The sequence below is a fragment of the Pelobates fuscus genome, chromosome 13 (assembly GCF_036172605.1).
Source record: "Pelobates fuscus isolate aPelFus1 chromosome 13, aPelFus1.pri, whole genome shotgun sequence".
NCBI classification, from domain to species: domain Eukaryota; kingdom Metazoa; phylum Chordata; class Amphibia; order Anura; family Pelobatidae; genus Pelobates; species Pelobates fuscus.
Genome location: NC_086329.1, coordinates 98,253,213 through 98,268,283, shown reverse-complemented (window position 1 = coordinate 98,268,283; position 15,071 = coordinate 98,253,213). Strand labels below are relative to the sequence as shown.

The window sequence follows — 15,071 nt, the reverse complement described above, 5'->3', positions numbered from 1 at the left end:
TGTGTGAGAGGATAGAGAGGGGAAGGGTGCGGGGCAATATTCATTACCCTGGTTAGTTTTTGCCAGATTTGAAGAGTGGGCCTAACTGTAGGATGGGTGTCTATGGTGAGTCGGCGTTGGAGTGGGTTTGTGAATAGCCATGGGCGTACTCGCAGAGGGATCCTAGAGACTGCGTTTTCTATCAGTACCCAATGTAAAGATGGGTTGGTCCTTGTCCAATCGTATATTCGGGCAAGATGTGTTGCCTTGTGGTACATTTCGAGATCTGGGAGGTTGATTCCCCCTTTTTCTCTAGCATTGCTTAGTGTATAGAGGGCTATACGCGAGTGGTTTTCAGCCCAAATAAAGTTAGTGATCAAGGTTTTGACCGTCTTGAAAAACTTGTTAGGTATCGTGATGGGCAGTGTTTGTAGTAGGTATAGTAGTCGTGGTAAAATGTTAATTTTAATTATATTAGTTCTGCAGAACCAACCAAAACATGGTCTTTGCCAGGATTGTAGGTCTTTGGTGATGGACTTCAATAGGGGAGGAAAGTTCAGGTCAAAGGTGCTGTCCAGGTTGGACGGAATGTGAACCCCTAAGTACTTAAGTGCTTTGGGAGCCCGAAGTGAAAATTCTCTCGTAGTTGTCTGTTTAGGGAGGCATATGCAAATAATCTTATGATAACATTTATACAAATGTAAATAGTGCCTTAAGAGGGGGAATAATATCCTAAAAAAGGCACTAAGTGCACATAAGATGTAGAAAAAAGGTTTGTGTTTATTCTGCATGCTGTTAAAGGGCCAGGCAGACATAGAATGATAACTAAAAAATAAATCTATTATGTCAACCTATAGTACCATCTTAATAAAAATGTAGCTCCAATAGAGAAAACATAATATTATAAAATGGTAGTTTTGAACTGGGGATAATCTATAAATAGGCAAATATGCTAAATTCATTGAATAAAAAAAATATAAAATATACTATTTAAAAAATGACAAACTTTAAAATCAGAAGTGGAAGCAAAAATGATGGCCGAAAATAGAAGGGAGAAAAAACGACCGCCAATTAAGAACTATACATAAAAAAAACGTATGAACAAGACGAAGCAGCAACTGAAGAAGCCTCTATATGAGGTGAAACGCGTTTTGCACTTTACAAGGACTTTACACAACATATCATGTACTTGTCCCAAGTGAATACTCACAAGTCAGAAGTCAGGATATACTGACTCACTTTCACAGCGTTGTGCAGATTAGGGACTGCACTCCCTGATGAATATAATGATGCCGGGAACCAGGATCCGTAAAAGCAAATCGATTTATTAAAACAATATAATATATAGCAAATAAATAAAATAGCTGCAATGAGCTTTAAAATCAATCCGGGACGCGTTTCGCCACAACAGACGTGGCTTCTTCAAACCGGGTATAATCGATAAGACTTACTTACTTTAGAGATCCTGGTTCCCGGCATCATTATATTCATCAGGGAGTGCAGTCCCTAATCTGCACAACGCTGTGAAATTTAGTCAGTATATCCTGACTTGTGAGTATTCACTTGGGACAAGTACATGATATGTTTTGAAATATTTTAAACAATACTGCGCAATTGGGTGTACTTTCAATATTTTTCAGACCTCCTGTTTTTCAACACGAATAGGGGTGGGTCGCCTGTACGGACCCAGAAGCTATCCATACCAGAGCTGGGTTCATAGCTCTTTATTTGTGAGTGTGCTAATTACGCCACTATTAACTATAAATACGTTATACAATTTTACACTATGTGTGATTATCTTGCTCAGGTTATGAACTGATTTGATAGTGGATTATTGCTCCAAAATCCTAAAAGTTGAATAATAATTTTTTGTCATATAAGCGCTACATTCTGGATTTATTGTTATTTCACATGTGGATAGAGAGGAATTATTTGAATGTTTAGCAGCTGAAAAATTAACAAATCAGATATTGCCTTATAACTACCTTATAATAAGCGCTGGTTCCATTATAACTTATATTGCACTATTATCTGTCCAGTTATATTTTATTCCTAAAAAATATTAGTCCAGGAACCATTCCAAATTAAAACAAACGAGAACATTTTCCTTTGCTGATTTCAAACTGCTACAATTTGGAGTTTGGTGAATAAACTCCAATGTAAATTATGCATACATTTTCTCATTATATTAATACGGATAGTTAGGAAACGTTATTTGTGATTTAAAGTGTATTTGTCACTTTGGGGGGGTCTTTGCATATTTTTCAAAACTACCCCCAAAAGTGACAGATCCATCATGGGTCTGGTGGCGGCACGGTACAGGAAACCTTACATTTTACTTGCCTGAAGCTGTCCTTTACAGATTCCTCCATTTTCATATATTTTCAAATAAGGTCCAATTCCCCTTATGGTGCTTTATTTGCCAAGAGACACATCATTCTGTACCCTCGCTTATAAGCGAGAGTACAACACAGTTCTATGGAGGATCTGCTAACACTGCAGGAGCCTCCATAAATAAATTACTGAATCCCACAACCATTGTTTATGATAGTTGCTGGGTTTGGACAAACGTTGAGAGCAGAGCTCAGGCTCTTGTCAACTTTTGCCAAAATCAGACTTGTCCGTAAGATAATGCAGTCCCTTTTATGGTAGCTTTGTATTTGGTTTGAAATTCACCTCCATGAAATACTGAAAAGTGACAGATCTGCTGTGACAGTATGTTTGTATGAATGTATATGTTCCTATTTCACTAAAACTTTCTTTGTCACAGGCCAAAGTCAACTATATTTCCCTCCTTCTGTTGGGAGAGCATTTTCCGATGAGCTGCCCTGCCCTTCTAAAGCTAATACCTTTAATCATGGTAAGGGTGCATACCATCTAAAAGTTCTATATTTGGAGCCATTCTTAAGCATGACAAAACAATGTGTTTTGACTTTGACCTTCACGTCATGTACTATTCCATACAATATTCAGTGTATTGTTACAAGACAATGTCAAGATGTCTTTTTCATCATCTACTGTACAACTGACAAACTTTTCAAAACTTTACAAATAAAGAATTATTAAAAAAAAAATACAATCCATCAACAACAACATAATAAACACAAGACAAATTAACCAAGTCAGTTGGCTTAGCTGGATTTGCATGTCAGTTGTCTTAAGGCACAACATTCTAATGCACCTCCTGCTCCTCCCTCAAAAATAAAGAAAGAAAGAAAAAAGGCACATGTGAAGTTTGTAGGGTTATTTGCAAAGCACTCACTTTCCTATCTGTAGTCCAATCAGTCTCCTAAGATTCGAAATAGATCTGCAGGAACTGGTATACAGTGTGTATCACTCAGTTCTGTCAATTGTTCCTGCGAGGCATTTCCCATGAGAGAGGCTGAGAGTGGGCAGATGGGATAGACAAGGACAAGGACAGCTCCAGATTTATGCGCATGGACGGAATATTCCCCGTCTATGGCTATGGTAGTGTGTCCTCGTGCTTTTTAGTTGGTGCTGTTCTTCGTGCTTTTAGTGGTAGTGCCGTAGCCTGGCAGGGAGGTATCCTCAGTATGCAGGAGAAAAAATAAAAACAGAATCTAGTGCTCTCTATATGTAAAAATAATTATAAAAATAAAACAAAGATATATTCACAAATGGGGAGCAAATGGAGGTATTGCTCAATCCCAAAGTGCTTAGGCGGTATTATCCCCACCAAGGATATCACTGTGTGAGTCTTCTGGATAAAAAAAATAAAAAAAAAGCTTTTACGATAGGTCTGGAATCTCCAAGTGGTATAAAATGAATAATAACTTTTTTTTGTAGATAAAAAAAAATAAGAAGAACAAAGTATAAAAGAATTATAAAACACTAACGCGTTTCACCTATAACAGGCTTTCTCAAAATGTTACAGTTTATGAGACCTATCTTGTTTAAATAGCTTTAGAACAGGTGGTGTAATCAGTCATGTGACTAAAAGTAAATTACTTAAAACATGAATAAAACTTAGTTTGCAGCAAAAAGCAGAGAGGTACAATAAAATGATACATTAAAGTGTAAAAATAACTTTATAATAATATTGCATTTTAAAAGAAAACTATTATAATTTTATGTGGTGTAGCTTTAAGGGGGGGGACCCAAGATGGCCGCCGCCATCTCCATAATAGGAGTGTCAAGATGTCTGCCACTTTCTTTTGTGTGTGGGGCAGCTGAAATTGTGAGAAAAAAAAAAAAGGAAGCAAAGGGACTATAAGAGGGGAATGAGGTACTTCTCCCTTAAAAATGAGCACTATAACACTGAAATCAGCACATTGCATGGGAGTACCAATATGGCGTCCATGGCCTGCATCATGTGATCGGCATGTGTCATGACGTCATAGGTGGCGTGGTCTTGGAGGGATACTGTGGGGAGGGAGGGAGGGAGGGAGGGAAAGTGTGTAGAGTGGAGAGGAGGAGGAGTTAGGGGAGTGATTAGTTTAGCTTGCTCTATGGGGCAGTAAGATAACTCCACCTCATAGCAGGGGAATGTGGAAAATGTAGTAACAATAAATGTTTTTTTTGTTGTTGTTGTTTTTTTTAACCCCTTAAGGACCGGACTGGTTTTGCGATGTTGTACATTTGCGACCAGGCATCTTTTTACACTTTTGTGGTGTTTGTGTTTAGCTGTAATTTTCCGCTCTCTCATTTACTGTTCCCATACAAATTATATATTGTTTTTTTCAGGACAAAAGGGGCTTTCTTTACATACCATTATTTATATAATCTCATGTAATTTAATTTTAAAAAAATGAAAAAATATGATGAAAAATTGAAAAAAAATACATGTTTTTTGACTTTTATGTGAAAAATCTTTTACTCATCTACAAAAGCGAATGAAAAAAACTGCTAAATAGATTCAAAATTTTGTCCTGAATTTAAAAATACCCAGTGTTTACATGCTTTTTGCTATTTTTTTGCATGTTATAGGGCTATAAGTACAAGTAGGATATTGCGGTTTCAAAACATACATTTTTAAAATGTATCAATAGTGACATTGTAACACTATTATCTGTCATAAATCGCTGAATAACACCCCACATATACATATTTTTTTTAAAGCAGACAACCCAGGGTATTCAATATGGGGTATGTCCAGACTTTTTTAGTAGCCACTTAGTCGCAAACACTGGCCAAAGTTAGCGTTCATATTTGTTTGTGTGTGAAAAAAGTAAAAAACTAAATTGAACGCTAATTTTGGCCAGTGTTTGTGACTAAGTGGTTACTAAAAAAGACTGGACATACCCCATTTGCAATACCTTGGGTTGTCTTCTTTTGCAAATGGTATGCCATCATGGGGGTAATTCTCATTCCTGGGCTACCATACGCTCTCAAAGGCAACGTAACCAACCTGGCCATTTTCAATGTAAAAATATTTGACCCATATATTTGACCCTGTAACTTTCAAAAACGCTATAAAACCTGTACATGGGGGGTACTTTTATACTCAGGAGACTTTGCTGAACACAAACATTAGTGTTTCAAAACTGGAAAATGTATCACAACAATTATATCATCAGTAAAAGTGCTGTTTGTGTGTGAAAAATGCAAAAAAAGTAACTTTCACTGACAATATCATCGCTGTGATATGTTTTACTGTTTTGAATCACTAATATTTGTGTTCAGCAAAGTCTCCCGAGTAAAACAGTACCCCCCATGTACAGGTTTTAGGGTGTCGTAGAACGTTACAGGGTAAAATACAGTGCTAGCAAATTAAATTCTCTGCAATTTCGGCGTGGGTTGGCAGGCAGGTCCCTCAAATTGCAATTAATAAAATTACTTAATTATGTAAAAATATTACATAAATACGCACGTAGAATTTAAATATATATGCATATTTATATATTTGAAGTCTACATGTATATTTATATAATTATTTATGTAATTTTGTATATGGACATATGAATAGTTCGTATTCTTTTTATTTATTTATATATACATAGATATATATACAATTTCATTCTAAGTGTATTTTGATATAAATATATATATATTAATATCAAAATACAGTTAGAATAAAATTTCGTATAGATATATAATTTTTTTTAAAATTTTTATTATTATTTTTATTTTTTTAATTTAATTTAATTTACTTATTATTTGTATTTTATAATAATATATATATACAATATATAGTTATTATATATATTATATATATGTGTGTAATTTAATAATACATGTATTTTTATATTAATATATGTACATATTAATATAAAAATAAACTTAGCATGACATTATATATATGATATATAGACATATATTATATAGGTATAATATATGTCTATATATCATATATATATATATACACATATATAATAATTTTTTTTTTTTATTCACTATAACTTTAATTTTTTTTTGATTTTACACTGGCAGGGAGACTGCCTGTCAGCACAGACAGTCCCCCTGCAGGCAGATACTTGGACACCTATTGTGACCATGTGGTCGCCCTGTTGGGCGATCACATGGCCACAGGGGTCCTAATCCGCCATGGGGAGACTGTCTGGGCTGCAGGCAGTCTCCCCACAACGGGAGCAACGCCGATCGCCGCCGGGGGAACGACGGCGATCGGGTAAGTACCTCTTAAATTTAGGACGGTTCAGGACCGTCGTCGGTCGGCAACGCAAAAATGCCGATGACGGTCCTGAACCGTCTAGCGTCGTTAAGGGGTTAAATTAGCTAGATTGAAAAACAAAGCATATTATATAAAACCTGCATAATAATGAATGTATAAACTCTCCTGGACTTATAAAAAAAAAAAAAAGTTAAAGCATAAGTGAATATAAAAATAAATAAATAGATAATTAAATAATGGCCAAACTTTGATTGCTGGTGCATGTAAGAGCAGATACATAATAATAAGAATATTGATAGGAAAACAGGCTAATAACTAGAATAAACCATGAAATAGGATTAAAATATAACTTAAATGAAGGTAAAAACATATGAGATGCATGCATTGTAAAACAGTAAATTCTAGAAAATGTAAAAGGTCAAAGTCGGCATTTAACGCTCTAGGTGCCAGTGTGTCCAGTTTAAAAACCCAATTCATTTCTATTTTGCCCAGACAGTTGGGGAGGTTGACACCTCGCCAGGGGGGTGTGACTTTTTCCATAGCATAGAATCTTAGGCAACTGGGGTCTTTATTGTGGGTAAGAAAGATTCCTGGTCGTCATCCCAACGTACTGCAGATTGCATGGACATTCTAATATATAAATAAAAAAAATAAATTTGCAGGTGATAAAATCTTTTATGTTATATTCCTTTGATGAGTGTTTGGATTTGAAAGCGGTGGTTATGGTGTTTTCTTTTTTAGTGCTCGTACATACCAGACATCTTTTACACGTATAGAACCCCTTTTGTTGATCAAAGAAAGTATGTTTTGGCAGGGTTTTTTTCGTGTAGTTTTTGTTAGACATCTTTTTAGGTTGGGTGCCCCTCTGAATACTATTTTTGGTCTTTCATCTTCTTTTATTTATGTACCAGTGTTTTTTTTGATAATTTTTTTCATTTTAAAGCTTTTATTATTATAGTCCAGCACAATTGGAACGGTGAGCTTGTTGTCTTTGTTGATGGTGTGGTATTTTAGAAATTGGTTTAGATCAGTTTTAGCTGGTTCATCGACTTAAGTGTTAATGTCTTTTTTTTTGTCAATCTTTCTTTTATTGAAGCATTTTTGATGGGGTACAGAAGAGAAGGAGGGAAACGTATAGTTTGAATACAGTAGAGGAGTAAAACATTATCAACTTTAAACTATTACATTTCTAGTATAGCGATGCTTCGTTTTTTTAATTTTTATAGAGTTAACAGCCTCGTGTTATATTATACAATCAAGCGTAAAACATGAAATTGAGAGTTTTGACTAGACATAGGTATGGATAGTTTGGCAGGTTAAGTATAACAGTTGCTGTAGGTCAGATATTGAGTGCTAAAAAATATGATTTACTACGTGTCAATGTGACTTGCTGACATAGGATTTGCTTGGTTTAAATGATAAAAAGGAGAGACACTAAGCAGAACAATGCAATCATAGGGCAGCGCTAAAACATTGTAAGTCATCTATGTCTAATGGCTAAGAGAAGATGGAAAGATCATGCTAACAAGGCTGGCTAGCCTTGCACAACGCTAGACTATGAAAAACATGCAAATGCAAGGTATGCTAGTAGGTGAGTGAGCAGTCTTGGGACTGCAACGGTTACTAGCAGTTAGTAGTTAGGACGGTGTACATATTAGAGCATATCACATAAAGGCATGAAGGCACGATCAGGTGAGTAAAAGTCCCGTAGTGTCCCTCAGGATGGGGTCTGGCAGGTCAAACTGGTGGCTGCTTACTGTCCCCAAGTATGAGCATGTAGAATCGCGTTAGGAGGGTAACTTTGCTTCAACATCGGTTGACTGTCTCAGGGGGAGTCAGGTTTAAAGTCTATCAGGGCATAGTCCACTATAGCTGCGTTGCTGAGGTGGCGTGGCAGCAGTCTAGGCCGCGGTGCGGCATTGAGAACTGCCGGGAGTCATCCTATACCTGCAGTCGGCATTGGTAAGGCACATGTTGAACAGTCCCAAGCATTGGAGCGATCGGCACAGGGCGCGGGCCCCCTCCTGCCCCAGGCCCCTTCGGGGGGTGGCATCTTCTGACCACTGGCTCGATGGCTCTGTGAGGTCGAGGCAATCCCATTGTGGGTGCAGTTGGTGCCAGATCTCTGTCGCCGCCAGCGGCAGGCATTCCTCCTGCAGGGTGGTCGATGCTGTGGAGGTATTTCCCTCCTGGCACCCGGGCTGCGTGTGTGAGCGGTTTTCTTGTGGGTAGGTGCTGTGCCCGGAGTGGGACGCCTCTTCCCCGTGTCTCTCACCTCAAGCTTGCGGTCAGGCCTTGGTTGCGGTCTCGCCTTTTTCTGCACGCTGCAGGGTCGGTTCGGCTTGTAAGCTGCCGGTAGGGGTATCTTGCTTGCCCTCTGGGTTTGAAGCCTCTGCTCCAGCTTGCGCCAGAATCTTGCAAATGTTGCGTTTATACGTTAGTGAATATCGCAGAGCTCCCCTGTATCAGGCAAGCGATTTGAACTGCGAGGGTCGCTTGCCACCGCCATTTTGGGTTCCCCATGCATTAGGCTGTCCTGAAGTTGCAGAGTACAAGATTGCTTGATATGCTTATGAAGCCTGTCGTTGGGTGTGGACCGAGATGTCCCCCATCGGTCCAGAGGGGGGAGGTAGGAGATGACTCTTTCGAGGAATCTTTGTCCGGGTCGGTCAGACTGGGGAGCGGCCGTCTCCCTGCTGCCCGATCTCCGGTAGGCCTCTGAGTGTTCTGCCCGGTCTCCGAGAGGTGACGGGTCAGAGTTTGGTACCGGACGGTACCCCCGAGTTTCCCCAACATGCTAGGCGCCGTTCAGTCGTGGTCGTGCCGATATTTGGGGGTATTATCCCCGAAAACTGTCGAGTGGAGCGGGAGCTGAGGCACAGCACGACCGCTCCGTCCGGATGCTAGGCTCCGCCCCCGTGTTAATGTCTTTTTCATCATAGTTTCTCCCTTTTAGTTTTTCTTTAAGTTCTTGTGTTATAAATACCTCATCATTGTTGCAATTACGTTGTAATCTTATCAGTTGGCTTTTGGGGATACTTTTTAGCCACTGGGGGTAATGGCAGCTGCTAGAATCAATGAACGTATTTGTGTGAACCTTTTTAAAAAATGTTTTTGTGAACAACTGGTTGTTTTCAATATAGATGTCTAGGTCTAAAAACTGAACTTTATTCGTACTGAAATCTGTATTTAGTTTAATTCCCCTGTCATTTTTATTTAAAAAACATAAAAAGTGGTTAAGATCGTCTTGGGTGCCCTCCCAAATAAAAAACAGGTCATCAATATACATGCGGTATAAAATAATATTTGAACTCCAGATGGGATTGGACCAGATAAAAGTATCCTCCCAGTTGGCCATAAAAAGATTGGCGTAGCTAGGCACTACCTTTGTCCCCATAGCAGTGCCTTTTTGTTGAAGGTAAAAAGAATCATAAAACCAGAAATAGTTGTTATTTAAAATGATGTCCAGGCCCTCTAAAATAAAATTAATTAGAGTTGGAGGTATATCTTTCTCTTTTTCTAGAGTCCTTTTTATAGCTTCACATCCAAGATCATGGGGTATAAATGTGTAGAGGGACTGGACATCACTGGTAATTAGAATGTAACTTTGCTTCCATTTAAAATCCTTTGTAGGAGACTAATACTGTCTTTTAGGTATGATCTCATTTTAGAAACCAGGGGTTGGAGGCGAGTGTCTATATAGTCTGAAAGATTTGATAAAATAGAGTTTATGCCTGATACAATCGGACGACCGGGAGGTTTTTTTTTCATCGTTATGAACTTTAGGTAAAAAATATACGACTGGTGTAGTTGGGTGCGTTATGTTCATATATGTGTATTCATGGTTGTTAATCACTTGTTCTTCCAATCCTTTTTTGAGGAATGTGGTTAGAGGTTTTTTTAATATTAGGGGTGGGATCTGATGGAAGTTTGCTGTATACCGAAGAGTAATTTAATTGAGAGAGGGCTTCTTTCATGTACATCTCTATAGGAAGAATGACCAGACCCCCTCCTTTATCTGCATTACGATACTCTCATCATTTTTCAGGTTGTCTAGAGTGCTCTTTTCTTTTTTAGTGAGGTTGAATTTGTCGTGTTTAGTGGTGGTGATTTTCCTAAGGTCCCTAGTAACTAGCTTTTCAAATGTATCTAGGCTACTGGATTTGAAATTGGAGGGGTAGAAAGTAGAGGTAGTCTTTAGATTGGTGTATTTATAATCAGATGTGTATTGCCTATTTCTAAAAAATGGTCTTCGGTGTCAGTGTAGTCAGATGATAAAGTGTAAAATCTGTTTCTTTTGAAGAGTTCTTGAGGTGATAAAGGGTCTTTCAAAATATGTCTGTTAGGGGTTCTGGGTTTTAGGAAATGGGTAGTAGTGGTCTGTTTATTGGGAGGAGATAAGTAGTTGTGAGTGGGAGTTGTGGTACGATGGTAGTGGGTGGTGGGATGCAGGGAGGGTTTGGGAGAAAAGTAGGTGGAGGGAATTTGGAGGTGAGATGCTTATAGTGTGTTTGGTGTTTGCGTTTGTAATAGTTCTCGGTTTTATTGGGAGATGGGGATTGGTGCCTCGTGTTTCTTAATAGTTCCCGGTTTTATTGGGAGATGGGGATTGGTGCCGCCTGTCTCTCGTAATAAGAGGGCCGTGGGCGTGATGATGAGTGTTGTGGATGGTGGCGTCTATGGTGGTATCTTGTTCTGTTTGGGGTTCTACCTCTATTTGAGGGGCTGAGTGCATGTTCTCTATTGTTATGGTAGGTCCTTACTTGTTGTTTATGGTAGTCTTGTTTATCTCTGATATATTTTTTTTATTTTAATATGCTTGGTGTCGATCTGTACTTTTTCTATTTTACTTTGTATTAGGACAGAGTTCTGTTTGTATTCTTGTCCATCTTTGAAGTGGGGATAGTTTTTCTTTTAGGGTATTGATTTCCTTATCTAAAAGGACTAGTTGTCTAGTCTTTTTGTTTAAAAGTATTTTCATTAGTCCCACAAAAAAAAACCCTGCCAAAACATACTTTCTTTGATCAACAAAAGGGGTTCTATAAGTGTAAAAGATGTCTGGTATGTACGAGCACTAAAAAAGAAAACACCATAACCACCACTTTCAAATCCAAGGGCAGCACAAAACCAGGATACACCACTGCTCCCATGCAATGTGCTGATTTCAGTGTTATTCAGCGTTATACTGCTCATTTTTAGGGAAGAAGTACCTCATTCACCTCCCCACCTTCCCCTCTTATAGTCCCTTTGCTTCCTTTTTTTTTTCTCACAATTTCACCTGCCCCACACACAAAAGAAAGTGGCAGCCCTCTTGACACTGAGTGCACACTTCCTTTCAGTCCCGCCGGAAACCGGAACCTGAAATTGAAGTTCCAGTACCGCGGTGCGCGCTGAACACCGGCCCATGCTTCAAGACAGGTAAGTAAACCTTCACATTCGCTCCATAAGACGCACAGACATTTCCCCTCACTTTTGAGGGGAAAAAAGTGCATCTTATGGAGCGAAAAATACGGTATATAGGCGTATAACACGCACATATCATTTGCCCCCTATTTTCAGGGAGAAAAAGTGCGTGTTATACGCCGATAAATACGGTATATCTTTGTTTTATTTTTATCCTCATTTTTACATATAGTGAGCACTAGATTCTGTTTTTATTTTTTCTCCTGCATACCGAGGATACCTCCCTGCCAGGCTATGGCACTACCACTAAAAGCACGAAGAACAGCACCAACTAAAAAGCACGAGGACACACTACCATATCCATAGACGGGGAATATTCCGGCCATGCACAAACAACACCACTTGGGAAGATTGTGTTAGAGATGGGAAGAGATGTTATATAGCTGAAACTTTTAGTTATTCCTAGTCTCGTCTTGCATATGTGAAACTCCAAAAAAATTCACAAGATGAATGTTTGGACTACCCTAGGCAAATTATATCACTGCTTCTTTCAGGATCTTTGAGATGATCGCTAACATATCGTATTAAAATTTCTATTATTATACCAGGTACTAATTTCTCCTCCGAAAGTGACAGATATACGGAGACACCGCAAGTACACAAGAGTACAGGTACTGTTAATTCGTCTTTAGTCACACTTCAATACCTGAAAGTTAGAAGGTCTCCCATCCTACAAAATATACACACTAATCTAAAGTACATACATATAGTCCCTATGCTTCCTTTTTTTTTTTTCTCACAATTTCACCTGCCCCACACACAAAAGAAAGTGGCAGCCCTCTTGACACTCCTATTATGGAAATGGCGGTGGCCATCTTGGGTCCCCCCCTTAAAGCTACACCACATACAATTATAATAGTTATCTTCTTTTAAAATCCAATATTATTATAAAGTTATTTTTACACTTTAATGTATCATTTTATTGTACCTCTCTGCTTTTTGCTGAAAACTAAGTTTTATTCATGTTTGAAGTAATTAACTTTTAGTCACATGACTGATTACACCACCTGTTCTAAAGCTATTTAAACAAGATAGGGCGAAAAATACGGTATATAGGCGTATAACATCATTTGCCCCCTATTTTCAGGGAGAAAAAGTGCGTGTTATACGCCGATAAATACGGTATATCTTTGTTTTATTTTTATCCTTATTTTTACATATAGAGAGCACTAGATTCTGTTTTTATTTTTTCTCCTGCATACTGAGGATACCTCCCTGCCAGGCTATGGCACTACCACTAAAAGCACGAAGAACAGCACCAACTAAAAAGCACGAGGACACACTACCATATCCATAGACGGGGAATATTCCGTCCATGCACAAAAACCACCACTTGGGAAGATTGTGTTAGAGATGGGAAGAGATATTATATAGCAGAAACTGTTAGTTATTCCTAGTCTCGTCTTGCATTTGTGAAACTCCAAAAAAATTCACAAGATGAATGTTTGGACTACCCTAGGCAAATTATATCACTGCTTCTTTCAGGATCTTTGAAATGATCGCTAACATATCTTATTAAAATTTCGATTATTATACCAGATACTAATTTCTCCTCCGAAAGTGACAGATATACGGAGACACCGCAAGTACACAAGAGTAAAGGTACTGTTAATTCGTCTTTAGTGACACTTCAATACCTGAACGTTAGAAGGTCTCCCATCCTACAAAGTTTACACACTAATCTAAAGTACATACTTTGCCATCAATGAATAATTATTTCCATTTATTTTCGTTAATGGATGTTCAAAGCACCATTATATCTTATATCTTTATTTTGGTTAATGGATATTCACAGCACCCTTTATCTGATTAGACTTAAATTTAATTAATTTAATTTAAGTAGTATGCATATAGTGGAGTGGCACTAGCTAAATCTTTTTCCATTTGTAGTGCCGCCAGACCATTATGGACCGTGGTGCTCCATTCCCAACGTATCAATAATGATAAAGAAAGTTGGAAGGGTCAGATACAGGTGTTTTAAGGCAGATTTTGTTGGAAATCCATAATACTCAAATTCAAAAAATGTAAACTCAAATAATAAAACACAATAAATTACAAGCAGAAATATTCACATACATTCATATTTGAAGATAATTGTAGATGTTTCTATGCCTGTGATTTCCGGGTAATAGGTTCATTAAATTCACTCAACCTGCCTTTTATTTTCTCTTTTTTTGGGGTGGGGTGGGGTGGGGTCTTAGATTTCTGTTCCTACAATCACCTGACATATAAATGTGGCCCTGTATGTAATTATATAATGAATATAATTGTTTGTCTGCAGCTTATTTTGTATATGTACACATTGGTTTGGTATTCGATTTTATTAAAGACCCGGAGGCTCCTATTATGCTGCACTCTTTCTTTAATTCCCTCAGCAGCAAAGAAAACACAATTGAAAACCGGTATAAACATCATAATGACAATGTCCGCCTAGTAATATGACTATCCAATCAGTGACATCCTTATCCTATAGTAGGCGGAGCATCGATGACCATTTCCTCTTTCCTTGCTGCTCCCTCAAATAAGTAGACCTCTCACAGTTTTCTGACTGTGAGATCTTCTTATGATTATTTTATACGATGCGCTAATTGTATTTATGTTTACATTTATGTTACTAGATTGCTCTCATTATAGTAGTCTGTAATTTCAGTATAGTACTTAAAAAAAATTTCCACTGTTTATTTACTCTATGGGTATCCTTTACCAAACTTACATTGCTTGACCCATTACTATTCTGTGTACATTACTGTCCATAGGACCTTGCAGGTCCTGGGGAGTTTTCATATACCAACTGCCGTTTTTCACGGGCATTTGGACCCTCCCGCTCAGCCGCGCATACATCAGATGCCTGGATACTCAGAGCGGTCCAAGTGTATCTAATAGATTTTTTATCCCTGCCTACCCAACTCTCCCCACCCAGGGAGATTTTATTTTCCCCAGGAGGAAGTTCGAGAGTTGGCACTCAAAGGTGCTATTCAAGAAATCCCGATGCATACCCCGGGTTTCATGAGCAACCTGTTTACTGTCCCCAAGAAGGGTT

General features: G+C 38.2%; 1 protein-coding gene across 2 annotated transcripts in view; it reads left to right on the top strand.

The window, feature by feature from the left end:
• LOC134583076 (uncharacterized) overlaps positions 1 to 15,071 on the top strand; it is a 50,655-nt gene that overhangs the window by 33,327 nt on the left and 2,257 nt on the right. For both annotated transcript variants that reach the window (XM_063439833.1, XM_063439832.1), the window contains 2 exons: positions 2,750 to 2,839; positions 12,580 to 12,642. In XM_063439833.1, coding sequence (XP_063295903.1) covers positions 2,750 to 2,839; positions 12,580 to 12,642 — 153 coding nt within the window. The remainder of the gene's footprint in view (positions 1 to 2,749; positions 2,840 to 12,579; positions 12,643 to 15,071) is intronic.